General features: G+C 40.9%; 1 protein-coding gene across 11 annotated transcripts; it reads right to left on the reverse strand.

Moving 5' to 3' along the window:
• Nucleotides 1-636: 636 nt before the first annotated feature.
• On the reverse strand, nt 637-27,890 carry LOC111570540 (target of Nesh-SH3-like). Of its 11 annotated transcripts, XM_035949505.2 has the most exons (23): nt 27,752-27,890; nt 24,658-24,837; nt 23,226-23,294; nt 23,014-23,146; nt 20,026-20,207; nt 19,443-19,495; nt 19,234-19,264; nt 18,839-18,919; nt 18,704-18,733; nt 16,727-16,924; nt 15,419-15,496; nt 14,921-15,076; nt 13,605-13,670; nt 11,685-11,753; nt 11,361-11,486; nt 11,154-11,243; nt 10,621-10,830; nt 9,677-9,782; nt 9,023-9,102; nt 3,069-3,098; nt 2,825-2,983; nt 2,627-2,749; nt 637-2,428 (listed from the first exon to the last, which is right to left on the reverse strand). In XM_035949505.2, the coding sequence occupies exons 1-23, from the start codon at nt 27,828-27,830 to the stop codon at nt 2,313-2,315; spliced, it is 2,445 nt and encodes an 814-aa protein (XP_035805398.1). In that variant the 5' UTR covers nt 27,831-27,890; the 3' UTR covers nt 637-2,312. The 11 variants fall into 11 exon arrangements, with proteins under 11 accessions (XP_035805398.1, XP_035805403.1, XP_035805407.1 ...); XM_035949510.2 differs by lacking the exon at nt 18,704-18,733; XM_035949514.2 differs by lacking the exon at nt 15,419-15,496.
• Nucleotides 27,891-27,946: the final 56 nt, after the last annotated feature.

Raw genomic sequence — 27,946 nt, forward strand, 5'->3', positions numbered from 1 at the left:
CCGAACCCTGATCTGATCCATCAACCAAACCAGACCAGAAGAAAAAGGTCACATGATCAGTTTTTTTTTAATTTAATTTTATTTTTTTTTTATACCAGAAATCATATGTTTCTCCTCCTAAATGTCATGGTTGTATTTGCTGGACTGATGAAGTTCTGAAAAAAGTCCATTAAAAAGTGATAAATCTGGACCCATCTCTATGGACTTAAAGGACCTGGAATGTTCTAAGTGAGACTAAACTTAAAGACTGGAAGCAGGAAAGGAGAACATCCCCTGGAGAAAGTTCTAGAGTAGACCTACCGACAACTGGAGAAAGTTCTAGAGTAGACCTACCGACAACTGAAGAAAGTTCTAAAGTAGACCTAGACCTACTGACAACTGTCCAGTTGTCGGTAGGTCTACTGTAGAACTTTCTCCAGGGGACATTCTCCTCTATGGACTTCAAGGACCTGGAACTCTGGAAATATTCCCAGTCTGAAGGTAGAACTCTGATCATTAATAAAGTTATTGGACATGAAGAACCAGATGGTCTGAGGTCTGATTGATTCTTTCTTTTCTGTTTAATCAGAAAAGAGTTTTTAATCTGAATATTACTATTTTTTTATTAAACCTGAAGATGGATTAAATAAAGAGACATTTTTTAAAAAAGGAATCAAAACTTCTTTATTGTAGAAAACCAATATAGAAACAAACGAAGGTAGAAAAACATTCTGAATTCCTCCCTGCTTTACACCGATGGGCTCCAAGCTTCTACAGGAAACAGGAAATGCTCTGTGGCACTTCATGACTGAACCATGTGGTGGCGCTCCATCTCCCTCCACAGTACAGCAGCAGGACGGGAGGCTAACATTAGCAACATTCAGCTCAGTTATAAAACATCATTAGCATGCTAGCTAGCATCCTAATCCTTGCTAAGTTCAGTCAAGAGGTTTACAAATTTAGCTAGTTTCTAAAGTCATTCATAAAATACAGACAGATATTCAGATATTTCTGGATTCTCTAGCCATTATTAGCTTCCCATCCTGGACCTCTCAGTCCCTCTATGTTCTTGCTAACATAGCTAGCATAATTTTGAGAATTTAGATGTGCTAGCTGTTAGCTTTTTCCAGATCCGTGATACCCTTGCTAACGTCGCTGACATGAGATTTGGTTGGGAGCTAGCTTTCAGTCGGAGACCTTTTAAATCTCTCAGTGGTTTGCTACATTCTTGCTAGTTTATGGATCATGGCCAATAGTTATCCACTGCTACATCTTTAGCCACCTAGCTAGCTAGCACAAACAGATCAAATCTAGAGGTGTTTGACACTTCATTAAATCTGATTTAGCTGGTAAAATGTTCCTGTTAGTTTCCCGTGCTGCTTTAGCGTGAGGCCAGAAGGGGGCGCTACAGATCAGGTTAAAACAGGCCGTGATGAGGGAAATGCAGCCACAAAAATGTACTGAAAAAAATACATCCTCTCCATATACATATAAATACATTTCTGCTGTGCAAGCTGCAAGAGTTGAAGCTCAGTGACGCGTCAACACATCCAATGTGCCGACTGCCGACTCTACGGCTGAAAAAACATACGATCGGTTTCTTTAAAGCACCAATGAACTCAACTGAGAATCAATCAGGAAACATTAAAGACGTCTGAAGCTTCTTAAATATCAGAACTATATGAGGAATATGTTGGTTTCAAACGGTTGGTCGGTTTTTTTAAACTTTTCAGTCAAAGTGCTAAATCTTTGAAGCAGATAGGTTCTGTAGTTTAACTTTTGTTTTTGGGGTCTTTTCTTTTTTTTTCATGAGGCAGAAGAAGTACAACATCCAGCAGGTTGATGAGATGCAGTACCAAACAGTAGGAGGTCCTCTGAGCCGGTTAAAGCTGGTTAAACTGGTCAGCTGCCGGTTAAAAACTGTGTGAAAGTGAAGAAATCAACAGAAACAAAATCACATGACCCCGAAAACTCCTGTGGAGGAAATGTGATCAAACCTTTTGATAAATAACATCTCACAAGTTATGAAAATAGTAATCCAGGGAGCCAGCTTCCCATTCTGTAACACAAAATAAAATATATCTGAGGAACCGAACGATCTCCTGACGACGCTTCAGCCTTGATGTTCGATAAATAGTCAAGATGAGGCACGTTTGCTATATTTAAAAACTGCTCTCTCGTTACTAATTCCCTGACCAGTATGTCCTCTACATGTTTTTACAGCTCTGGGTACCACGGTCGAGGGTCCGGCTGGTTCTAAGGACCCTCGTTGCCGGCCCAGCCCAGACCACGGACCTCCTCTTGGGCTTCTCCCAGGATGCCTCCGGGTCCGTCTACCATTTTCCGGGGATGGGCGTCCCGCACTCGTACCAGGAGACATAGTTGACATGGGAATGTCCTCCGATCTGTCCGAAGTGGACCGGCTCCTGACGGACAGCTCGGTAGAAACCTGGACCAGGAACAGCAAGAACTCATGAGGCCCAAGCTTTTATCAGTACATCTAATCTCTCAGATCTGTTCAGAGTTTTACTTTGACATTTGGCCATTTCTGGCTAAAATTAGCAGCAAACAGTTGGCAGAACAATGACTAGGGTTAGGGTTAGGGCCAACTCTGTCCCAGGAATCGACCTGTTTTAAGGACACTAACCGGGTCGGTTCGGGAGCTGGTCGGCTCTGAGCTGCTTTCCCGTCCGTCCATCCAGGAACGAGTCGACAAACTGACAGTGGTCCTCTCCAAATCCCGTCTGATCTCCGATGTTGTAGAATTTCCCTGCAGGGCAGAAGGAGGCGGATAAGCTCCGGGATCAGACTGGAACAGGACCAGAACCTCAGCGTCTGGACTCACCATTGAGCGAGTCGCTCAGGTAGATCTTGTACCGCAGCGAGTTGCACAACTGGACGCCCACAAACTTGCGGTACCAGGTTCTCTTCACGTACTGTTTGCCGTGGCAGTCAGAGTACGAGTCGGTCTTGAAGGGGAACTGAGTCCAGATGGCGTCTTTACCTGAAGGTTAAAGAAGGTTTGGATGTTTTGGCAAAGTTTTATTGATACCACAAAGACATGGACGATGCTGTGGAGGCTAACTCACCTGAAACGTTCTCACTGACTCGGGGATCCGCTACCAAGAGAACAGCAACAGATGGTCAACAACTCGCAGACAACAACAGTACTTCATGTTTTCTATCAAAAATACTGCAGGGAATCGGTTTAGCTGCGAGCGCAACCTTAGCTTAGAGCAGTGTTTCTCAAATAGTGGGGCGCGCCCCCCTGGGGGGGCGCAGAGGCATGTCAGGGGGGGCGCGGGCGACTGGGAGGAAAAGGTCCTTCAACGCGGAACTAATTAGCTGAACTATTGTTTTAACGTCGGCCTGTTTTTCGCGGCGTACAACAATACTGAAATTGTGCTGGCCCATAGACTGTATATGCCATAGATATAAAAAAATATATATATATTAATAATAATAATGATCTTCTATATATATCTATGGTATATGCACTGGCCGTTCAGACTCCGAAGTACAGACTCCTGAGAACAGGAGAATGCATCGTTAATGTGCAGTCGGAACACCAGCGTACTTGATCACGTCACGTACTCGGCTCATCTGCTCCGATTATTTTTTACCAGCAATGTCAAACATACGGCCTGTGGGCCAAAACCGGCTCACCAGACGGTCCATTTCGGCCCGCGGGACGACTTTACAAATGATAAAAATCACAACAACATTAACTGTAAATTGTAAATTTGTAAAACTGTAAATTTAAAATAATTTCTAGAACTTGACAAGTTGTTCTGATCATGAAGTAAAATACTAGATTGTTCAGTTGCAGATACCTGTAACTGAATGTTTTGTGTTTTTGTAGATAAACTGTTCTCTGGCAGTTACAATGCATGTGTAAATGATGAACTGAGGCATAATAGGCTACTGTTGAAATTGAACTTGTTTTCCTTAAGAAATTTCAGATTCATAATATTTTGTAAAAAGATAGTTCATTAAATGTGAACATTTTCAGAATGTACTTTTTTTTTAACTAAAACAAAGGGGAAAAGTTGGAGTTTTGGTTATTTATAGGTTATTATGCTGTGATTTTACTCTCGGGGCCCACTGGAGATCAGATTGGGTTTATTCAATTCAATTTTATTTATATAGCGCCAATTACAGTCAAATTGTCTCGAGACGCTTTACAGAACCCATATGCCTGACCCCCAGAGCAAGCCAAAAGGCGACAGTGGCAAGGAAAACACCCTTTTAACAGGGAAAAAAACCTCGAGCAGAACCCGGCTCTAATGTGGGGGGACCCATCTGCCTGCTGGCCGGGCGGGTTGAGAGGGACAGAAGAAGTAGAGAGGTAGAGATAGAGGGGTAGAGGTAGAGATAGAGGGATACAGATAGAGGGGTAGAGATAGAGAGGTGGGGGGTGGGACACAAGGACCATAAAACACAGCCACACATCTGAAGCATCCAGCATCCAGCTCTGGGACCAGGGACACTCGGAGAAAGGACACAGAAAGAAACAGAGTGAATGTAATGCAATAATGGTATATGTAGTAAATACATAGGTAGTTAGAGAAGGGCTCAGTCCATCCAGAGAGGTTCCCCAGCAGCCTAGGCCTATAGCAGCATAACTAGGGGCAAACTGAAGGGACGTCAAGAGGGGAAGTCAGTTGTGCAAATGAAAACACCAGCTCACCCCGTCAGGGTCACCCAGTCAGCCCTAACTATAAGCTTTGTCGAAAAGGAAGGTTTTAAGCCTGGTCTTAAAAATAGAGAGGGTGTCCGCCTCCCGAACCCAAACTGGGAGCTGGTTCCACAGGAGAGGTGCCTGATAACTGAAGGCTCTGCCTCCCATTCTACTTTTAGAGATTCTAGGAACAACAAGTAAGCCTGCAGTCTGAGAGCGAAGAGTTCTGCTAGGGTAATATGGTACTATCAGGTCTTTAAGATATGATGGAGATTGGCTGTTAAGAGCTTTATATGTCAGAAGAAGGATTTTGAATTCTATTCTAGATTTAACAGGGAGCCAATGAAGAGAAACCAATATAGGAGAAATATGATCTCTCTTGCTAACTCCCGTCAGTACTCTGGCTGCAGCGTTTTGGATCAGCTGTAGATGTTTCAGAGAGCTATTGGGACAACCTGATAATAAGGAATTACAGTAGTCAAGCCTAGAAGTAACAAATGCATGGACTAGTTTTTCTGCATCACTCTGAGACAGGATGTTCCTGATTTTCACAATATTTCTCAGGTGGAAAAAGGAAGTCCTACAGATTTGTTTTATGTGCGAGTTAAAGGACATGTCCTGGTCAAAGATAACACCGAGGTTCCTCACAGTAGTACTGGAGGCCAATGTGATGCCATCCAGAGTAACTATATGCTTTGAAAGCAATTCTCTAAGATGTTTGGGGCCAAATACAATGACTTCAGTCTTGTCTGAATTTAGTAGTAAGAAATTATAGGTCATCCAGGTCTTTATGTCCTTAAGACAATCTTGCAGTCTAGCTAGCTGATTAGTTTCATTTGGCTTCATAGATAAATACAATTGAGTGTCGTCAGCATAACAATGGAAATTAATACAGTGCTTCCTAATAATGTTGCCTAAGGGAAGCATGTATAATGTGAACAGTATTGGTCCTAAGACAGAACCCTGAGGAACTCCATGATTAACCCTAGTATGCTCAGAAGAGTCATTGCTGACATGCACAAACTGGAACCTGTCTGATAAGTAGGATTTAAACCAGTCCAGTGCTGTCCCTTTAATGCCAATAGAATGTTCTAGTCGCTGTAATAAAAGTTTGTGGTCGATTGTATCGAATGCTGCACTAAGGTCCAATAAAATAAGTATAGAGACCAGTCCATTATCTGACGCTATGAGAAGGTCATTAGTAACTTTCACCAGAGCTGTTTCTGTGCTATGATGCACTCTGAAGCCTGACTGAAACTCTTCAAACAGGCTATTCCTTTGTAAATGTTCATATAATTGATTTGCAACTGTTCTTTCCAGAATTTTAGAGAGAAATGGGAGGTTGGAAATTGGTCTATAGTTGGCTAAAACATCTGGATCTAGAGTGGGCTTTTTAAGTAAAGGTTTGATTACAGCAACCTTAAAAGCCTGTGGTACATAACCTGTTACTAGAGAGAGATTAATCAGATCTAACATTGAGGAATTAATTAAAGGTAAAGCCTCCTTGAACAGTCTAGTTGGGATAGGATCTAAAAGACATGTTGATGGTTTGGATGTAGAAACTATTGAAATGAGTTCAGAGAGATGTATGGGGGTGAAAAATTCTAAATATCCATCTGGTCTTACAGCCAATTCTAAAGTATCTGTACTCGATGATACATCTGTGACATTTGCAGGAAGGGCCAGATTAATTTTTTCTCTAATCGTAATAATTTTATTTGTAAAGAAGCTCATGAAGTTGTTACTGCTCAAAGCTAAAGGAATACAAGTTTCAACAGAGCTCTGACTCTTTGTCAGCCTGGCTACAGTGCTGAAGAGAAACCTGGGGTTGTTCTTGTTTTCCTCTATTAAAGATGAATAATATGTTGTCCTGGCATTACGAAGAGCTTTTTTATAAATTACTAGACTTTTTTTTCCAAGCTACATAAACTTCCTCTAAATTAGTGGAGTACCACTTCCTTTCCAGCTTTCGGGACGCCTGCTTTAAAGTCCGCAGCTGGGAATTATACCAAGGAGCAGGTCCTCTCTGAGATAGAACTTTCTTTTTTACAGGTGCAACACTATCAAGTGTTGTACGCAGTGAGGCTGCAGCATTATTAACAATATAATCCACTTCTGTGGGGGTACAATTATAATATTTCCCTTCCATTATATCAGTAAGTGGTGCTGGACTAAATAGAGAGGGTATTATTTCCTTGAATTTAGTCACCGAATTGTGAGACAGACATCTACTGTAATGATATTTATTCTTAACTCCTATACAATCTATTGTTGTAAATTGAAATGTTATCATAAAATGGTCAGAAAGAAGAGGGTTCCGGGGAAATACTGTTAACTGTTTGATTTCTATGCCATAAGTCAGAACGAGGTCAAGGGTATGATTAAAACTATGAGTTGGTTTATTTACATGTTGAGAAAACCCAATTGAGTCTAATATTGAATTAAAAGCAGTCGTAAGGCTGTCACTGTCCACGTCAACATGAATGTTGAAGTCACCCACAATAATGACTTTATCTGAGCTGAGCACTAAATCAGATAAAAAGTCTGAGAATTGAGATAAAAACTCAGAGTAAGGAGCAGGAGGACGATATACAACAACAAATAAAACTGGTTTCTGAGCTTTTAAATCTGGATGAGAGAGACTGAGAGTAAGATTTTCAAATGAACTGTAACTAGGTTTAGGTCTCTGGTTCATTTTTAAGCTAGAGAGGTAAATTGCTGCCACTCCTCCTCCTCGGCCCGTGATTCGAGGAACATGACAGTTAGTATGACTAGTAGGAGTTGATTCATTTAGACTAACATATTCTTCCTGCTGCAACCAGGTTTCAGTCAAACAGAACAAATCAATCTGGTTATCAGTTATCAAATCATTTACTAACAGAGATTTAGACGAGAGAGATATAATATTTAACAGACCACATTTAATTGTCCTGTTTCTTCGCTCAGTTGAAATAGTGGTATTAATTTTAATTAGATTTTTATGGTTACTATGTCTTTTGTTTAGTTTTGATTTGCTTAATTTATTGAATTTTGGTGGTCGGGGGACAGACACAGTCTCAATAAAGCTAAGTGATTTACTGGAGGGTGACAGCTGGTTTATGTGGTCCCTGGACTAAAATGAGTTTGACACCCCTGATCTTTACTGTGAAAAACAACAAAATGGAATCAGATAAAATAACACAGCCCTGCATATTCATGTTTTCACATATATATATATATATATATATATATATATATATATATATATATATATATATATATATATATATATATATATATACATATATATATATATATATACATATATATATATATATATACATATATATATATATATATATATATATATATATATATATATATATATATATATATATATACGCACAAAGTTATTGGGGGGGCACGAAAGTTTTTTGTCCTCTGAAGGGGGGCCCGACAGAAAAAATTTGAGAATCACTGGCTTAGAGTGACCAACAAACTGTTAATGTGTCTTCATTTCTATCTAGGAAACATAATAATGGAGGTTCTTTCAGGATTTATGGAGAACTTTAGAGAGCAGAAGAAGCTGCTGGACGAGAACATCGAGAGAACAGAAAAATGGTGTTTTTACTTCCTCAGACGGACCTGAAACAGGATCTATATAGACTATTTCTATGGTCAGAACAAAGGTTCAGTCATCACTAAACAACCCGCGAGTTAGCTAGGAAAGCCAGGAACGTGGATTTTAAAGTTCCATCTGGACGAAGGTTTTCAGCTACAACCAGTTTCATCCAAAGATGGACGTAACCATGGTGACATCACCTGTTGGGATTGTTGACCGTTGGAAACACCATCTTGTGTTTTTAAACCAGATATAACGAGAAAAATGAGGATCTGACAGAGAACTCGAGGACGTAAAACATCCTCCACTTTACTTTAACGTGTATTTTAGTACGAATCGGACACTGATTGACTAAATGAACACAACCAAAGGAAAATCATTTACAAAATTGGTTCATTTTGCCATCTTAGATTTCTTACTGCCCCCTGCTGGCTGTTAGAACGCTCCGTCTACGATGAGTTCAGATATGAGTCCAGGTGAAGGTGTGCTGCTCTTACACCTGAACACACCTGAACAACACCTGCACAACACCTGAACAACACCTGAACACACTCGTCCTTTCATGTCACTGTTTCTTCAATCTGAAACTATCTCTGTAGTTGACTGTATGCCGACGATGCTCTCATTTACATGGAAGAGGACTCAGGGTGTCAGATTAACTATGACTCGGTGTGTTTGGGTTTTTCAGTGTCGCCCCCTGCTGGCAGCTTCATGTGCAGCCTGAGCTCGGTTCTGGTGATGTAGGGTAGGTAGAACCGTACCGGACTCGGTGTTGAAGGACACCGGCTCACTGGGAGGACCTGCACCCAGCTCGTTCTTCGGCTTCACCTTGAACTCGTAACTGAGAAACAAAAGTGAGAATCAGGAAACACTGGAGGAACATTTTGGACCACTGTTTCTCTTTTTTATTATACTGTTAAGAGTTTGGACTTTTTATTTTTTATTTTTTCATTAACTGAATGAGTTTGGACTGTTGGCTGAACAACAAGCAGCTACAGTTCAGACATGATACTCCGTGGAACACGGAGGAAGTGTTAAAGTTATATTGTGGTCCATCTAAAGGCTACTGTCCTTGAATTTAGTCTTTTTGATCTTATTTTAGTTTTCTGTGTGTAATTTCAGTTATTTCAAACTCACTGCAGCTAAATCTTCTTGCTTGCATGCCTTTGTGCTAAGCTAGCTAACAGTTTTCCCCCACCTCTTGTCTGTGTGCTAAGCTAGGCTAACAGTTTCCTCCCACTTCCTGTATTTAAGACCGTAAATTAAATCTGTAAATGAAATTAAATCCAGTAAATAAATGTAAAGGTAGAAAAAGACTGAAAGCAGTTGAGCATGAAGTAGCACAAAGTGCTGAAGAGCTAAAAATTAGCTCAACCAACAAACTTTTCCTGATTTTGCTGACAGGTGTGACTCACCTGCTCTCAGGTTTGAGGTTCTCTACAGCGGTGTGCGTCTGGTTGGTGGTCAGGATGGAAACCTGCTCTCCGTCTGGTCCTTTAGCCGTGGAGATCACTTCATACTCTGAGAACCAGCGCAAACAAACAGCTAGTTAGCCTAAGAATTAGCTTCATTGCTAGCTGCTGCTACAGCTACTGTACCTCCTGCTGAAAGGTGGGTTTCTCTTGTTCCCACAGAGCTAGGGTAACAGTTTTCCCCCACCTCCTGTCTTTGTGCTAAGCTAGGTTTACAATTGCCCCCTGCCTCCAGTCTTGATGCTAAGCTAACAGTTGCCTCTGCCTTCCAGTCTTTGAGCTAACCTAGATTAACAGCCTCCCCCGACCTCCTGTCCTTGTGTTAAGCTATGCTAACAGTTTCCACCCACCTCCTATGTTTGTGCTAAGCTAAGCTAACAATTTCCTCACCTGCTGTCTTTGTGCTAAGCTAAACTAACGGTTTCCTCTGCCTTCCAGTCTTTGAACTAAGCTAGGTGAACAGCTTCTCCCCACCTCCTGTCCTTGTGTTAAGCTATGCTAACATTTCCATCCACCTCCTATCTTTGTGCTAAGTTAAGCTAACAACCCCCCCCCACATTCTGTCTTTGTGCTAAGCTAACAGCCTCCCAATGCTCCACTCTTTATGCTAAGCTAGGCTAGCAACAGACACACTGATCATTGCTATTAGCTTGTAGGTCAATTAACAGGAACATACAAGGGTATTCTTCACTTTGCTAAAGGGATGCTAGCAGTTTCCCCCTGCTGTCAATGTTTGTGCTAAGCTAAGCTAACCTAAGCTAATGTTAACCAGAAGAGAGTTTTCTGCTGATTTCTGGGTAGAAGTGAAGGTTTGAAGTTAGTCAGACGCTCCTGGTTCCTCTACAACGTTCCAGAGGTTCTGCTGGAGGTTGTCCTGGTGTTCTTACCGGTGGTGTCATTGTCCGTTTTCTCCCAGTCCAGGATGATGAAGGATGGACATCCCTCCACCGTCACCACGGTCAGGTTGGACGGCGGCGTCCTGGGCGGAGACGTCACGTTGGCCTCGCCAGGTTCGGCCTCGAGGAAGTAGTTGAGGGACGAGGTGATGGAGCAGGGTTCCTCCGGCTTCTTCCCGGTCTGGTAGACGACGTGAGGCGCTGAGGAGGGAGTAGAGTTACAGTAGAGGTACTACAGAAGTACTACAGAAGTACTACAGAGGTACTACAGAGGTACTAAAGAGTTAGCGTAGAGGTACTACAGAGGTACTACAGAGTTAGAGTAGAGGTACTACAGAGGTACTACAGAGGTACTAAAGAGTTAGCGTAGAGGTACTACAGAAGTACTACAGAGATACTACAGAAGTACTACAGAGATACTACAGAGGTACTACAGAGATACTACAGAGGTACTACAGAGTTACTACAGAGGTACAGCAGAACCAAGCCGACTTCTGTTTTTCCTTGTGCTGGTTCCGACTCACCTACGAAGCGTTTCTTTCCCAAGGCGTCGACATCGGAGGTCGGCTGGGATTTAAAAAGGTCTGAATCTTCCCAGGATTCCTGCCGAGCCGCTGGAGGAACAGAGAAGAAGAAGAAACCAGAGAGAGACTGAGAACCTGCACGAACCAACCAGAGTTCCAACAGGAACCACAGACATGGAGTTTATTAGATCTGATGAACCCCAGTACCTGCGGTTGCCGGGGCGACGGTCGTAGTGTGTTTACGCTCTGGTTTGGTCGGTTTGGCCGTCACTGCCGGGACTTTGGGCTTCAGGATCGGCAGCTTGTCGGTTTGTTTCAAGTTGTTCACTTTATCTGAAGAAAACAAGAAGAATGAAGACAGAAGGAGCTTCAGAGGAGAACGAGCAGGTAGATCAGGTGTGTTACCTGTGTGTACAGGTGTGTTTCCTGTCTATACAGGTGTGTTGCCTGTGTGTACAGGTGTGTTTCCTGTCTATACAGGTGTGTTTCCTGTCTATACAGGTGTGTTATCTGTGTGTACAGGTGTGTTACCTGTGTCTCCAGGTTTCCCCACCAGGTTGGGCTTCTTGTTGATCTGAATGGAGGGCCTAGCTGGAGATCCTGGACCAAACAAAGCAGATCAGGTTCTCAGCTGTGAAGTTTCCACAGTTTTCTTCTAAATCAGGTAAAAGTTCGTCTTCTCTCTAATCTGCTGGAAAATCTGCTTTTTCACCGAAGCTGCATCCACTTCCAAATGAGCCTGAAAACACGATCAGTCCCAGTAATTCTACGAGTTTCTCAGACGGACCTCCACAACCTGCAGCCAATTAAACCTCTGGCCAAAATTCTTCACAATCAAGGAGTTGAACTGAGTCCAGGACTGAAGGGAACAAACGGCAGAAACATGAAGGATGGAGTCCTGAAACATGAAACAACACAGACGCATTCCTCCCAATCAGCTGCAGGGAAACGTGTTTGCTGTTCTTTCAGTCTCTGGATTCAAACCTTCTGCTGCTGTTGGAAGAACCGACATCTGGAGACTCTGATTACAGCAAATGTTGTCGAACTTTCTCTAAAACTAAACAGCAGAAAACCGACCGAATCTGGCTTCACGTGACACTTTCTACACAACTCTGAGGCTTGCAACATTCACAACCGAGCAACAAACACAATGAGACACAACGAGACGCAATAAAACAAAAGAGATACAACAAAACAATAAAGAGATGCAACAAAACACAGAGACACGAGACGCAACAAAAGAGACACAACAAAACAATAAAAAGATGTAAAAAAAACACAGAGACACAACAAAACACAAAGAGACACGAGGTGCAACAAAACCACAAAGACGCAACAAAACAACAAAAAGACGGAACAAAACGCCACAAACCCACAAAGAGACACAACAAAACCACAAAGAGATGCAATAAAACACAAAGAGACACAATGAGATGCAATAATCCCACAAAGAGACGGAACAAAACGCAACAAACCCACAAAGAGACGCAACAAAACCACAAAGAGATGGAACAAAATGCAACAAAACCACAAAGAGACGGAACGACGAGCAAAAATAGGAAATATTAACAATGAAGAAACTGAAATCACAGAATTTAGACTGATCAACTCCCTCAACTCTGGAGCGGATTCTTTTTTCCCAACAAACTTATTTTATGCAGGGGGTTCATTGACCAAATTAATTCTGAAAACAGATAGAATCTGTAGAGTTTCTACTTTCCGACAGTCCTTGAACTACTCAGCAGTGACGCGTGGCTCAACCCAGAAAATTAATCAAATCAAAGCTTAGAGTTTTAAAAAAAAAAAAAAAAATAGCCACAAATAAACAAATCAGATCCTGTAAAAACCTAAAAACACTGAACTTATCAACAAAACCACAAAATCACAACATACTCAACCAACAGTCACATGACAAGAAACCAGAGTTTTAAAGATCCATTCAGCACGGTGAAACATCTTCCTACAGCTGACGAGCAGAGAAGAGAGGAAACACAACCCCATAAAGAGGAAAAACTAGCCTAAAGTGAAGACAAACGAGCCTACAATGATGAAACATGAGTCAACAATGAACAAACTGATGCCACAATTAGGAAAAATTAGCCAACAATGAAGAAAGTGAACCCACAGTGAGGAAAAATGAGAACAGAGTGAAGACAAACAAGTCCACAATGGTGTAAAATGAATCAACAATGAAGAAAATGAGGCAATAATGAGTAAAAACGAGTCAACAGTGAGTAAAAATGAGACACTACAGGGAGCTGAGAGGGTTAATAAAGAGGAAATTAACAGGGAACTGGAATGAACTTGTTATCTGGATGGAGCTGAAGGTTTCGCTGCTGGTTCTGTGGTGAAGAAAAATGAACATGGAGGACGGACTGACGGACGTTAAAGGAACACAGAAACACTGAATGGACGTTAGCGATGGAACACAGAAGACAGACGGGTCTTTACCGAGTCCAGGTCGGGACCATAAGGCCGGCTTTGGCGGGGAAACGCCCCGGTGGTGCTGCCGGTTTACTGCAGGGAGAGAAGCAGTGTTACGACGGGAAGAACCGACAACCAACCGAGTCCTTCAGACACCAGCAGGTCGACCAGCAGACGGACCCAACGTTCAAGACTCAACATCCACCAGACATCCAGCTTCAGGTCTGGTTTATCTGGACTTTTACTAAACATCATCTGGACTCGTTTGGTTGTTCAGGTTCATTCAACCAGGAGGAAAGTGTGGAAGTCGAGAACATCAGTTTGAGACACATTCAGGATTTAAAGAACGTTAAAACAACATGAAGAGAACAGAAGAATGTTGCTGAGAACCTCCAGATGACTCATTTATAAAAGACTGGCAGTGATGATGGATGTCTTCATGTTTCATCCAAAACCATTTTCAAACAACAAAAATCAATCAGCGTTTATACTGAATGTAGTTTCATTAATGACAGAACATCAAAACAGTAATCAGATTACTTTAACAGCAGAACCTTCTCACTTCTGGACCTATGGACTGGGTCTATCTATTTCAGGAGGTATAGGAGTCATAGTACCACTAATCAGGAGGTAAAGGAGTCATAGTACCACTAATCAGGAAGTCTAGAAGGAGTCATAGTACCACTAATCAGAAGGTATAGAAGGAGTCACAGTACCACTAATCAGGAGTCATAGTACCACTAATCAGGACTCATAGTACCACTAATCAGGAGGTAAAGGAGTCATAGTACCACTAATCAGGAGGTCTAGAAGGAGTCATAGTACCACTAATCAGAAGGTATAGAAGGAGTCATAGTACCACTAATTAGGAGTCATAGTACCACTAATCAGGACTCATAGTACCACTAATCAGGAGGTAAAGGAGTCATAGTACCACTAATCAGGAGGTCTAGGAGGAGTCATAGTACCACTAATCAGGGTTTCCAGATGAAAGTTTGCTGAAGAACATGAGAAGAAGCCTGATGGATGCTGGAGAACATTCTTTGGTCAGATGAAGATCAATGAATTGGGCTCAGATGGAGTCCAGATGTTTGGTGAGAACCTGACCAGGACTACCACAGTGGATGCAGAGTCCTGACAGTGAAGAACTTCTAAATTTGCCATCAGAACAAATACTGTACTACTTAGTAATAATCTGATTACTGTGAGGTGATACCGTTTGGAATCAGTTGATGTTTATGTAATTCTTGGAGAATAAACCTGGAACTCAGTTAGAAAACAGTGTCAGAAACAGGAAGTACAGAAACAGGAAGTACAGAAACAGGAAGTGCGAGGAGGTTTACCCCCGAGTATCCCTGAGGTCGGGGAGGAGCTACTGGGCTGTCTGAGGCCCTTAGAGAAGGGAAAGAGGGGCTTTCTGATTGGCGGCCTCATGGATCCAGCCGGGGACGCTGCCGGGTCGAAGGGCCGCAAAGGCAGCACCGGGTTCCTGCTGGGACCTAAGAAACGAGAAAGTTCCCCAGTTACAGTTGGATCTGGTCTGTAGGCCGGCAGAGAAGCGAGCTGCAGCAGCCTGAGCGGTTAGTGATGGACCATGAGGTGTAAATGGTGGATGAACGGATGAGCGCCACAATCTGTGAAACGGCAGTCATTGAAGCTGCTGATGGTTGTGGGCACCATGACTGGCAGATTGTGCTGCATGCAGATGGAACACAGCCGCCCTGTGGACAGAAACGGCACTGCAGGTTTGACTGGAAGCTGCCTGGAAGCTCAAGGGAACAAAATGGATGAACAGCAAACAGAAGAGCTAGCAGAGGCGGCAGGTTGGAGGTCTTTATTACCCCAGCTGTTAGCTCTGGCTCTCTCATTTGCCAACGCTGACCCCAGCAGCGAGGAGCCGTCCTGTGATTGGCTGAAAGCTGTGAGGGAAAAAGAAGGTTGAACTCTACAGAACTCAGACAAGTTTCAGTTTCAGAGACGAGCTGTGACCTGTCGGATTAAAACCAGTAAACGTTTGAGGAAGTTACATGGAAACACTGTGAAAGGTGAAATATTAGGTCAGACTCTTTGCAGATGACATTCTTGTTTCTGTGGACATCCTGCAGACTTTTGTTGAAATTGTTTGATTTTAAAAACAAGTTTGACCAAAAATAAATTGCCCTTTAAAATCTAGAAAATGTAAAAGAAAAAAACAGATGATATGATTTTATTTTTTATTTTTAAAAGGTATTTAAACTCCACGTCATCATCAGTGGAGGGAAGGTATAAATTACCACCTTGAATTCAGTTTGTTTAAAACAGTAGTTTGGTCCTCATAGATTGACTGTTTGGAGATGACATTGTTCATTTTGCAGAAGTCCTATAGACATTTTTTCAACAAAAAAAAAATGTAATTTACAAAATGTAAAAGTAGTATGCACCAATTTGTCAATTTTATGCTACAATTGGTACATTACTTTTGGACAATTCATTAATATTTTTGGACATTTTAGCAATTATTTCTGACATTTTATTAGTTTTCTTTAACATTTTATCAATATTTTTGATATTCTATCAATATTTTTGGACAGTAATGTTTTGCAGACATTTTAGAAACATTTTGTGATATTTTAATCAATGTTTTAGGATATATATTATTATTACTTCACTGATACTCTAAAAAAAGGTTTGTAAATCCACAGATAAACATCAGTGGAAGGAAGGTGAAAATAATCACCTTTAACTTTGTTAAACTTTGAAGTTTAAAACAAAAGTTTGGTACTAAAAGTGTGCCAGTTTGCAGATGACACTATTTTCCATTAAAGTAACAGAACTTTCTCATTAACAAATGGTTGTTTTTCTTTAAAAGTTCTAACTTAGAGATCCTGTTGCAGCTCGGACGAGAGGATTTATCTTTTTAAAAAGTAAGTTTTGCATTTTTAAAAGTGACTAAAGCTGTTTGTAGGCGACTTTTCAGAGAAACGAGGAGGTAAATGTGTGAAAACAAACAGCAGCTTGGTGTTAAAAGTGCAACTGTTTGCAGATAATGTCATTCTGAGCATTTTGGAGATAAAGCATCACTGCTTTCAACACCAAACGTTGATATTTTTGACCATTAAACATCCGGAAGAAGGCAACAGAAGAAGAAAAGGAAAGTTTGGTGGATTTACCGGCAGGTTTGTGATTCTTCTCGGGTTCGCTAGAGGGCGTCTTAGTGGTCTGGACAGGAAGCGATTCGTCACCGGAGGGGATTTTATAAAGGGGGGTGGTGGTGGTGGGCGGGGCTTTGGTGGGCAGGAAGTGGGGGAGGGCAGGAGTGGGCGGGTCCACCGGTCGGTCCAGGTCGGTTCTAACAGAGTTCCCTTTGTCTGGAGCGACAGAGTACAGAGGAACCGAGACCTCAGGACTCAAACCAACAACCTGAAGCTTCTTCTGTCAGCTTTAGTTAAACTTTCTGATTCTCATCGTTTGTTTAAACCTCGATTCTGACAAACTTGTGAGAATATGGAGGTTTCAGAGTCAGTCTGTCTTTAGAAAAGCTCCAACATGCTGCCGTTTATCAGAAAGGAACCGTAAAAACAGAAAGATTTAGACTTTCAGGCGGTCTTGTCTCGGGTTCAATCAGTAAAATTAACCAAATCTGACACTAAAATCAGGATTTTTCTTATTTAAAAATGCACAAAAAATAAACCAGATTCTGTAAAGAAAAACTAAAGATTCTGACTGAAACATTCAGAGAGTTTTCAGATTTAACTGCAGGCAGTGTTTCCACCAAACAGAGAGGATAAAACCATCTAAAATGACTCAAAATGTGTTAAAAACGACTTAGCTGTTGAAACTCACTTAAAACTGTAATTCTGAACAAATTTCAAATCATTTTGGACAATTTTGAGCGAATTTGAAGATTGTTTTGGTTTTTGGGATGGATTCATCTGGACTCACTGGACAATTCAAAGAATTTTTACATTTTAAAACTTATTGGATCAATAAAAAATGAAGCAAACTTGAGGAAAAATAGGTCCACAGTGGGTTAATATGATCCACAGTGGGTTAATATGATCCACAGTGGGTTAAAATGATCCACAGTGGGTTAAAATGATCCACAGTGGGTTAAAACATGACGGGAGTTTGGTTCTTTCTGTCTTTTGTGGTATCTCTGGTGTCAGATTGAGGTTTTTCAAAGACAGCAGCTCTGGTTTCAAACAGAAAACTTTGGTTTTGGTCCTGACGATCTCAGAAACACAGAAGAGGAAACTTTAAACTGTGCAGAGCGTCTTGTGTCGGATGAAGCCGACAGCGTCTGCGACTGAACCTCATGCTGACTGACTCCATGCAGACTGAAGGACAGCAGGAGGACTGAAGGAAGCTCCTCTGAGACCATCTTAAAGAACCTTCTACTGAGATAAAACCAAAGTTCAACCATAAAACCTCGACTTTAAGGAATTAATTAGTCTGAAATGTTGTTGTTTGGTTCAATAAGTCCACTGTAGCTCAAAGATCCTTTAAAATTGTGACTAAAGTCTTTAAAACAAAGACTTGTAAAAATGAAGAACTCTGAAGGTTAAAACTGTCAGTGAGTGGAGAAAATACAAGTTTCAAAGATCTGCTTTTAATAAAACTGTGTTGACAGTTTATGAACCAAAGATTTATCACGTTAATTAATTTAATGGTTAATTTGAGTGTAAACAACTAAAGGTGGTCTCAGATCAGAGCTGAAGGAACACAAGAAGAAGAAGGAGAAGAAACAGAAGAAAAAGAAGAAGAAGAAGAAAGAGAAGAAGAAGGAGGAAAAGAAGAAGAAGGAGAAGGAGAAGAAAGAGAAGAAGGAGAAGGAGAAGAAGAAGGAGAAGGAGAAGAAGAAGAAGAAGAAGGAGAAGGAGAAGAAGAAGGAGAAGACGAAGAAGAAGAAGAAGAAGAAGAAGAAGAAGGAGGAGGAAGATGGCGGCTGGACGCTGAAGCGAGGCGTCGGTCACATGACCGGTTTGTTGTCGCGGTGGGCGGGGCAACGTGAACTTACGGACGACCTCATCGACGACATCATCGACTTTCTAACTGGGCTCATGCCAACATGCAGCCAATCAGAGCGGGCGCTGGCTGCTGACCCCGCCCCCTCAGCCAAGCAGGTAAACTAGAGCTAGAGACGTTACCGAGCGGCGCCTGCCCACTCTCCGGCGACGCTGTGGAAACAACACGGTCAGAAAGAGAAGAAGAAGGAGGAGGAGGAGGAGAACCTGGAGAACTCCTCCAGAACCTGCAACAGAACAACAGAACAGGATAATCACCGAAGGACGGGCGCGGCGCTCCGGGGAAACCGGGCTTCTTCAGAACCGTGGACAGCCGAGGCCTCGTCCCGTTATGGAGAGCTGCAAACAGGAAACACAAGAAGAAGAAGAACAGGAAGTCCTGCTGCTGCTCTGGAGAACCAAAGAACCAAACAGAACACAAGCAAGGAGAAAATCTGGATCTGCTGAGGAGTCTGAAAGAGGAGGAGAAGGAAATAAAAGAGTAGAAGAAGAAGGACATAAAAGAGTAGAAGAAGAAGAAAGAGAAAACAAAGAAGAAACAAGAGTAGAAGCAGAAGAAGGCGTGGTAGCTCTCAGAGTTTTCTAGTCTATCAGTCTGACAGATTCCAGGAATAAAAGAAACAGAGATCATTTTGTGGAGTCTCAGTTCTTACCAGGACGAGGAGGGAAGAAGGCGTGAGGCTTCTGAAAAACACAAAAAATCTACTTCAGCATCTAGAAGAACCTCAGAGACCAGAAAAGGTGCATAGAACCAGACTAGACGGAGACTACAGCTCCCAGAGTGCACTGCTCTAAGAAATTCTGTGGTTTGGTTAAGGTTGAATAAACGTTTCATGAAGGCGTCGGTCAGCAGGTTCCCTACCAGCGGCTTGGCCAGAGGATTACGCAGCTTGTACGGCATCTGAGCATTTTTATCTGGAAAAAAGATGGAAGGAACCATATCAGTGCACAAAAAAAGGACATAAAACACCTCAAACTGAAATAAAACAACTAAAAACTGAAGTAAACAACTAAAAACTGTAGTAAAACAACTAAAAGGTGATGTAAAATAACTACAAAAGGACATAAAACACTTCAAACCCATGTAAAACAACTGCAAACTACCGTAAAACACCTCAAACTAAAGTAAAACAACACAAACTGAGGTTTAAAGTCTAGTCTAAAGGGTAAACCTCTAGAACTTGGAGAACTTGAAGTATAAAGTCCAGTTTAAACCTCTAGAACTTGGAGAACTTGAAGTATAAAGTCCAGTTTAAACCACTCTAGAACTTGGAGTACTTGAAATATAAAGTCCAGTTTAAACCTCTAGAACTTGAAATATAAAGTCCAGTTTAAACCTCTAGAACTTGGAGAACTTGAAGTATAAAGTCCAGTTTAAACCTCTAGAACTGGAAGAACTTGAAGTATAAAGTCCAGTGCAAACCTTTAGAACTTGGAGAACTTACTGGCCATGTTGGTGTTGTGGACCACCGGCTTGCTCCACATCCCGCTCTGGTCGTCTTTGTTGGATCGGACGCCGAACTCGTACGGAGTGTTGGGCTTCAGGTTGTCAATGACGGTGTCACTGGTGGGGCAGGTCTGGTAGATCCACTTCCTGTTCCTCTCCCTGTAGCGGATGGTGTAGAACCTGAAGGATGACAGAACAAACCACTGAATGGGCTGGAGCCACTGCCGGTGTTCCTCTGGGTTCTACCGTCGGTCCTCCAAACTTTCAGTTCAATGGTTTGGTTGTTTGTTTCTGTTACTCTACAAACTGAAAACATCTTGAGGTGTTTCTCAAGGGGTTCCTCAGGGTTCTATTGTCGGTCCTCTACATTTTACATTGAATGGTTTAGTCGTTTGGTTCCATTACTCTACAAACTGTAGAAAAACAACTAACCATAACCCTAAATGTCTTGAGGTGTTCCTCGGGGTTTGACCGTCGGTCCTCTACATGTTTAGTTTAGTGCTTCAAGATGTTCCTCAGGGTTCTTGTCTCACTCTTCTATATTTATAATTGATGTCATTTAAGCCTTCATAAATAAACCAAAGTTTGCAAGTAAACTTTTACAAAACTTCTAACACATGAAAACTAATAGTTGTGTAACACAACTTTGTAGTTCTATTATGTTGGTTTGTAGTAGTTTGTTTAAGACATTATTATACATTATTTTGAAGTTGTTTTCCATTAGTTTGTAGTTATTTGACAGTATATTGTAGTTCTTTTCCATTATTTTGTAGTTATTTCCATATTTTGTAGTTGTTTTCCATTATTTTGTAGTTCTTTCCTATTAGTTTGTAGTTCTTTTACATTATTTTGTAGTTCTTTCCATTGTTTTGTAGTTCTTTCCATCTACTCGTGGTGGATTTACGTGGCAGAAACCTCTCATTCATCACGTGTTCCTGATAAAAGTGTCCCACAGTCGACAGGATGTTGTTGCCGTTTCAAAAGTAAAACATGGAAACGAGTCTGAGGCGTTCAGAGAGAAGCTAACTTGGTTTTTATGCTGGAATAATTTCCTCTGACAGAATAATGAGGCTTTCTGCCGTTCAGCTGGATTCTGATCTGCAGCTCGTTAGAGAAGAAGCTCTTCCAAGAAAAACTGGATGACCAGCAGAGTTGAAGCCGAAGCGTGATAATTGTGTTACAGTAAAGCAGGTTGTGTTCCTTTTACATGTTGTTGTTGTTACGAAATGAGCCGGAAAACAAGCGATAAATCAGCCAAAGAGTGAAGCTGCTGGAGCTGCAGAGAAGAAGCAGGAACAAGAAACTGTTGATGACAAAACGTTCAAGAAAAGTCGTCACTTCATCTCTGGAGCTGTGCAGCGTCTTCATCCGTGTGGTTTCTCTTTGCCGTGACCTCAGCGTGGAAACATGGAGGCCCAGGAGGTGCTGTTAACTCTGGCGTCCAAACGGTGGCCAGCATTCAGCTCTAAGGGTGGCAGAGGACAGTCAGGCTTTCCAGAGACTCCTCCAGCTGGAACAGAACTGGCAGAACCTCGGAAAACAGCAGCAGTGAAAAATCTCTCAACGCGCCTCGGAGATTCAGACCAGCTTTAAGAGTTAGGAATGTCCAGAAATATACAGAAAATACACAAAGAAAACGTTCATGCTCAGAAAACATCCTGCCGCCTGGAGGACGGATTGATGAGGAACATGTGAGGAACAGAAGGTTTCTGCAACAGAAGTCCAACACAAGTAGACGGAAAAACAACCACACTGACAAAAACAACTACAGACTCAAAACAACCACTCTGGTTTCTCACAAACTGAAGTAAAACTACTTCAAACTGAATTAAAACTACGACAAACTGAAGTAAAACTACGACAAACTCAAGGGAAACTACTACAAAATAAGGTAAAACAACAAAAAACTGAAGTAAAACTACTACAAATTGAAGTAAAACAACTAAAAACTGAAGTAAAACTATGACAAACTGAAGTAAAACTACGACAAACTGAAATGAAACTACTACAAACCGAAGTAAAACAACTATAAACTGAAGTAAAACTACTACAAACCGAAGTAAAACTACAACAAACTGAAGTAAAACTACAATGAATTGAAGTAAAAGAACTACAAAATGATGTAAAAGAACTACAAAGTGAGGTAGAACTCATAAATGGGGTTCTGGTAGATAAATGAGGTTCTAGTAGATAAATGAGGTTCTATTAGATAAATGAGGTTCTAGTCGATAAATGAGGTTCTAGTAGATAAATGAGGTTCTAGTAGGTAATTGAGGTTCTGATAGATAAATGATGTTCTAGTAGATAACTGAGGTTCTAGTAGATAAATGAGGTTTTAGTAGATAAATGAGGTTCTAGTAGATAAATATGGTTCTGGTAGATAAATGAGGTTCTAGTAGATAAATGAGGTTCTATTAGATAAATGCGGTTCTGGTAGATAATTGAGGTTCTGATAGATAAATGACATTCTAGTAGATAAATGAAGTTCTAGTAGATAAATGTGGTTTTGGTAGATAAATGAGGTTCCAGTAGATAGAAGAGTTTCTGATAGATAAATGAGGTTCTAGTAGGTAAATGAGGTTCTATTAGATAAATGAGGTTCTAGTCGATAAATGAGGTTCTAGTAGATAAATGAGGTTCTAGTAGGTAATTGAGGTTCTGATCGATAAATGATGTTCTAGTAGATAAATGAGGTTCTAGTAGATAAATGAGGTTTTAGTAGATAAATGAGGTTCTAGTAGATAAATATGGTTCTGGTAGATAAATGAGGTTCTAGTAGATAAATGAGGTTCTATTAGATAAATGCGGTTCTGGTAGATAATTGAGGTTCTGATAGATAAATGAGGTTCTAGTAGATAAATGATGTTCTAGTAGATAAATGAAGTTTTAGTAGATAAATGTGGTTTTGGTAGATAAATGAGGTTCCAGTAGATAGAAGAGTTTCTGATAGATAAATGAGGTTCTAGTAGGTAAATGAGGTTCTGACCCGTCCTCCAGACACTCGTTCATAATGTTCCCAACGTAGGGGGTCTTCAAGTGGTTCCCCCAGGACAGCAGAACTGTTGTGGGGCTCACAGAACCAATCACCAGGTGCAGCGGCTTCTCCAGGTTCACTTTACCTGTCGAAAAGTGAGAACTTTCTTCAGGAACAAGAACGTCTCCTCTGCAGATAATGAAAGTTCAAATCTCCGTGGTTACCTGTGCAGTGCTTCTTCACGTCGTTGGCTGGGATTGGCTGGACAGCCACCAGGTACTTAGGCTCAGCATCTAAAAGGGTTAGGGTTCTGGTGAGTTCTAAAGGTTTCTACAAGGTTCTACAGGTTTCTATCAAGTTCTACAGGTTTCTAGAAAGTTCTACAGGTTTCTTTAAGGTTCTACAGGTTTATTTAAGTTTCTACGGGTTTATTTAAAGACGTCTTTTTTTGTTCTTCCGGAGAACGAACTCTTCTTTCTCTTGTTGGTGTTCCTTCGTTGGTATTTCAGGTATTCTTCTTCTTGTTTGTTTTTCCAGACTAAACGTCCTCCAGCTGTTTCTCCTAAAACAACCTGACAGGAAGCCCAATTTATGTCCGTCACTCAACAGGTGAACAAGCCCCGCCCCCGATGACATCATCACTCACCTGAGCTTTTCTCTCTGCTGTTGGCTTTTAACGACGTTTAAAGGTTTCAGAGTGCTGTTAAAGATGTAGAAATATTTTTAAAAAACAACTACAGATGAACAGAAAATACTACAAACTACTGTAAAGTACTACAAACTACTGTAAAATAATAGAAACTACTGTAAAATAATACAAACTACTGTAAAGTACTACAAACTACTGTAAAATAATACAAACTACTGTAAAATAATACAAACTACTGTAAAGTACTACAAACTACTGTAAAATACTACAGTGACATAAAAAACTACAAACTAACGGAAGTAAGTAGTTTGTAGTTTGTTTGTTTTAAAGTCACTTAGTAGTGTTTTATGTTAGTCTGTAGTATTTTATGTTAGTATGAAGTATTTCAGATCATTTTGTAGTATTTTACATTAGTTTGTAGTATTTTATGTTTTTTGTAGTTTTTTACAGTAGTTTGTAGTTTTTTGTTAGTTTGTAATATTTTATGTTAGTTTGTAGTTTTTTTTACAGTAGTTTGTAGTTTTTTGTTAGTTTGTAATATTTTATGCTAGTTTGTAGTTTTTCACACTAATTTAGTTTTTTACACTCTAGATTGCGGTATTTCATATTAGGTTGTAGTAATTTACATCAGTTTATAGTATTTTACATCAGTTTGTAGTATTTTACTTGACTTTGTAGTGTAGCATTTTCCGTTATTTCATAGTATTTTACGTCAGTGTGTAGTGTTTTATGTTAGGTTGTAGTATTTCACGTTAGTTTGCAGTTTTTTCACGTTAGTCTGTGGTGTTTCATGTTAGTTTATAGGATTTTACATCAATTTGTAAGATTTTGAGCTAGCTTGTAGTATTTTATGTAATTTTGTAGCATTTTACGTCAGCTTGTTTTTGTGGTGTTTCTAACACAAATGCATCTTTTTTAGAACCATGAAATGTTCTACCGCCTCAGTCCAGGATGTTCTAAAGCCTCAGACCAGGACGTTCTACCACCTCAGACCAGGAGGTTCTCACCCAGCTCAGCCTCGTAGGGTTCTCCGTTCTCCGGCAGCTGGATGAACTGTTTGGAGAACATGCTACTGCCGTATCCCAGGATGTAACCCTCCAGCTTCATGTCTGGACTCGGCCGGAGGAACTTCATGACGACGGTGTCACCGGTAGCGTTGATCCGAACCTTCATGTTCTGCCGTCGCACTGAGGAGGAACCGGAAAAAGTCAGGAATTAAACACAGAACCTCAAAATACAACATCAGAACTGCAGATTGGACTTTTTACTACTATATAATACTAACACAGCACCCCCTATAGGTCAGTTACTATATAATACTAACACAGCGCCCCCTATAGGTCAGCTATTATATAATACGAACATAGCGCCCCCTATAGGTCAGTTACTATATAATTCTAACACAGCGCCCCCTGGAGGTCTGTTACTATATAATACTAACACAGCGCTCCGTATAGGTCAGTTACTATATAATACTAGCATAGTGCCCCCTGGAGGTCAGTTACTATATAATACTATATAATACCAACACAGTGCCCCCTGGAGGTCAGTTACTATATAATACTAACACAGCGCCCTCTATAGGTCAGTTACTATATAATACTAACACAGCGCCCCCTATAGGTCAGTTACTATATAATACTAGCATAGCGCCCCCTATAAGTCAGCTACTATATAATACTATATATAATACTAACACAGCGCCCTCTATAGGTCAGCTACTATATAATACTAACACAACACTCCCTATAGGTCAGCCACTATATAATACTAGCATAGCGCCCCGTGGAGGTCAGTTACTATATAATACTAGCATAGCGCCCCCTATAGGTCAGCTACTATATAATACTAGCATAGCGCCCCATAGGTTAGTTACTATATAATACTAACACAGCGCCCCCTATAAGTCAGTTACTATATAATACTAGCATAGCGCCCCCTGGAGGTCAGTAACTATATAATACTATATATAATACTAACAGAGTGCCCTCTATAGGTCAGCTACTATATAATACTAACACAACGCCCCCTATAAGTCAGCTACTATATAATACTAGCATAGCGCCCCCTGGAGGTCAGTTACTATATAATACTAGCATAGCGCCCCCTATAGGTCAGCTACTATATAATACTAGCATAGCGCCCCATAGGTCAGTTACTATATAATACCAGCATAGCGCCCCCTATAGGTGAGCTAATATATAATACTAGCATAGCGCCCCCTGGAGGTCAGTTGCTATATAATACTATATAATACTAACACAGCGCCCCCTGGAGGTCAGTTACTATATAATACTAGCACAGCGCCCCCTGGAGGTCAGTTACTATATAATACTAGCATAGCGCCCCCTATAGGTCAGTTACTATATAATATGAACACAGTGCCCCCTGGAGGTCAGTTACTACTATATAATACTAACACAACACCCCCATGAAAGTCCAGATTAGCGTTCTAGCGCCCCCTATAATAGCATTAAAGTCCAGATTAGCATTTTAGCGTCCCCTACTGCTGCTGGATCATAAATAAATTGTCGTACTTTAAACTTTTACGAGTCCCTCCAGACTCTTTTTACTTCCAGTCAATAAAAACCTTGTAAAAGCATCACACGTGCAGAAATATGTGCAGTAAAACATGCATGTATCCGTGTTGGGGAACATGTCGGAGGAGCGGCAGCTGTTTGTGAATGGATCTAACAGCTGCACGTGGGCGTCTGAACGGATCAAACAGAACCCGTTCCACCACGGTTCTGTTTGTTCCTTCTTGTCTGAACACATTCTGCTGCCGACGGACCACCGAGCTGGACGACGCTCCGGTTCTTACGTAAGACAAACCTCCAGAGAACGTTTAGAGAACAGGAGATCCATCCAAAAACCTGTCTGTAGATATTAGAGGAACCTCCAGAGAACCTGTTCCACTGAATGAACTCTTCATGCTGATACTTGTTGGTTTGTTTGAATCCTTTTCAAACATTCAGCTGCAGAAAGAAAATTTGTTTTCCTTGACTTTCCTTCTATTTTACACCAACAGATCGTCTGTTTTCATTTAACTAAAGGATCAGTTTTTATTTCTTCTATTTATTTCCACTCCAACATGTTCTTTTTTATACTTCTCTCATGTTTCTTTATGAGTCTTTAATCTTTCTCCACGTTTTAAAATGTTTAGAACTAAAACTAGCTTCAGTTTGTTTTTCTGTTTATTCCACTTTGATTGGTTCCTTTAATGTTCTATTTTCCATGTACTGTTAATGTTCTCATTAACGTCCATCTGGACACATTTCTCAGCTCAACACACATTTAACAGATCTGATCTGGTTTGAAACTTCTTTTATGCTTTTATTCTGGTGAGGGAGGCCACCAAGACTTCTATGACTCCTCTGAAGGAGTTTCTTTGGTCTGAGGAGACCAGAATGGAGCTTTTTGACCATCACAGGAAACACCACACATCACAAACACACCATCCCCACTGTGGAGCACAGTGGTGGCAGCATCATGAGGTGAAGCACGGTGGTGGCAGCATCATGAGGTGAAGCATGGAGGTGGCAGCATGAGTCAAAGCAAACGTTTTTAATTAACTGACATTAATTTAGAGAAATCTATTTTGATATTTAAGAAGCTTTTCTGATAAATTTAAATCAACAAACAAATTAAATGAAAACTAGATAAAATAAGAAATTCATGAGAAGATTAATAGAACATTAAATAGAACATTAAAGGAACAAATGAAAGTGGAATAAACAGAAAAACAAACTGAAGCTGGATTCATCTCTAAAACACTTTAAAACATGGAGAAAGATTCAAACGAGTCTTTAAAGGGAAGTTTTAATAGAATCCATAAATAAAAAAGTTGAATTTAATGGATTTCATTAACGATAAACTCAGAGGAGAGGAAGCAGGAAAAAAACAGAAACATGTTGGAGGAAATAAATAGAAATAAACTGAATCATTTACAGAAAAACAGACGATCTGTTGGTTTAAATGTAGAAAAAGCAGCTTCAATGATGCAGAGTTCCTCCTGCAGCGCTGATCATTAAACCTCCGTCTGGTTTTCTGATTTTACTAACTCTGGTTCTTCTCTAAACGGTGTCCGGTTCTCTGACTCACCTCTGATCCTCTGAGCCGGGATGCAGCCGAGCAGAACCGAACCTCCAAGCAGCAGCAGCAGAACCACGAAGCCCGACATGATGTCCAGACGATGAAGAAAAAGAAGATGAAGGTCTGCAGGACAAGGAGCACCAGCAGCTGGACAACTTCACTAAGACTTGTTCAGCGTCAGACGTCCTCTGAGGAGGAGACGCT

Source organism: Amphiprion ocellaris, chromosome 24 (genome assembly GCF_022539595.1).
Source record: "Amphiprion ocellaris isolate individual 3 ecotype Okinawa chromosome 24, ASM2253959v1, whole genome shotgun sequence".
In the NCBI taxonomy this organism is placed as follows: domain Eukaryota; kingdom Metazoa; phylum Chordata; class Actinopteri; family Pomacentridae; genus Amphiprion; species Amphiprion ocellaris.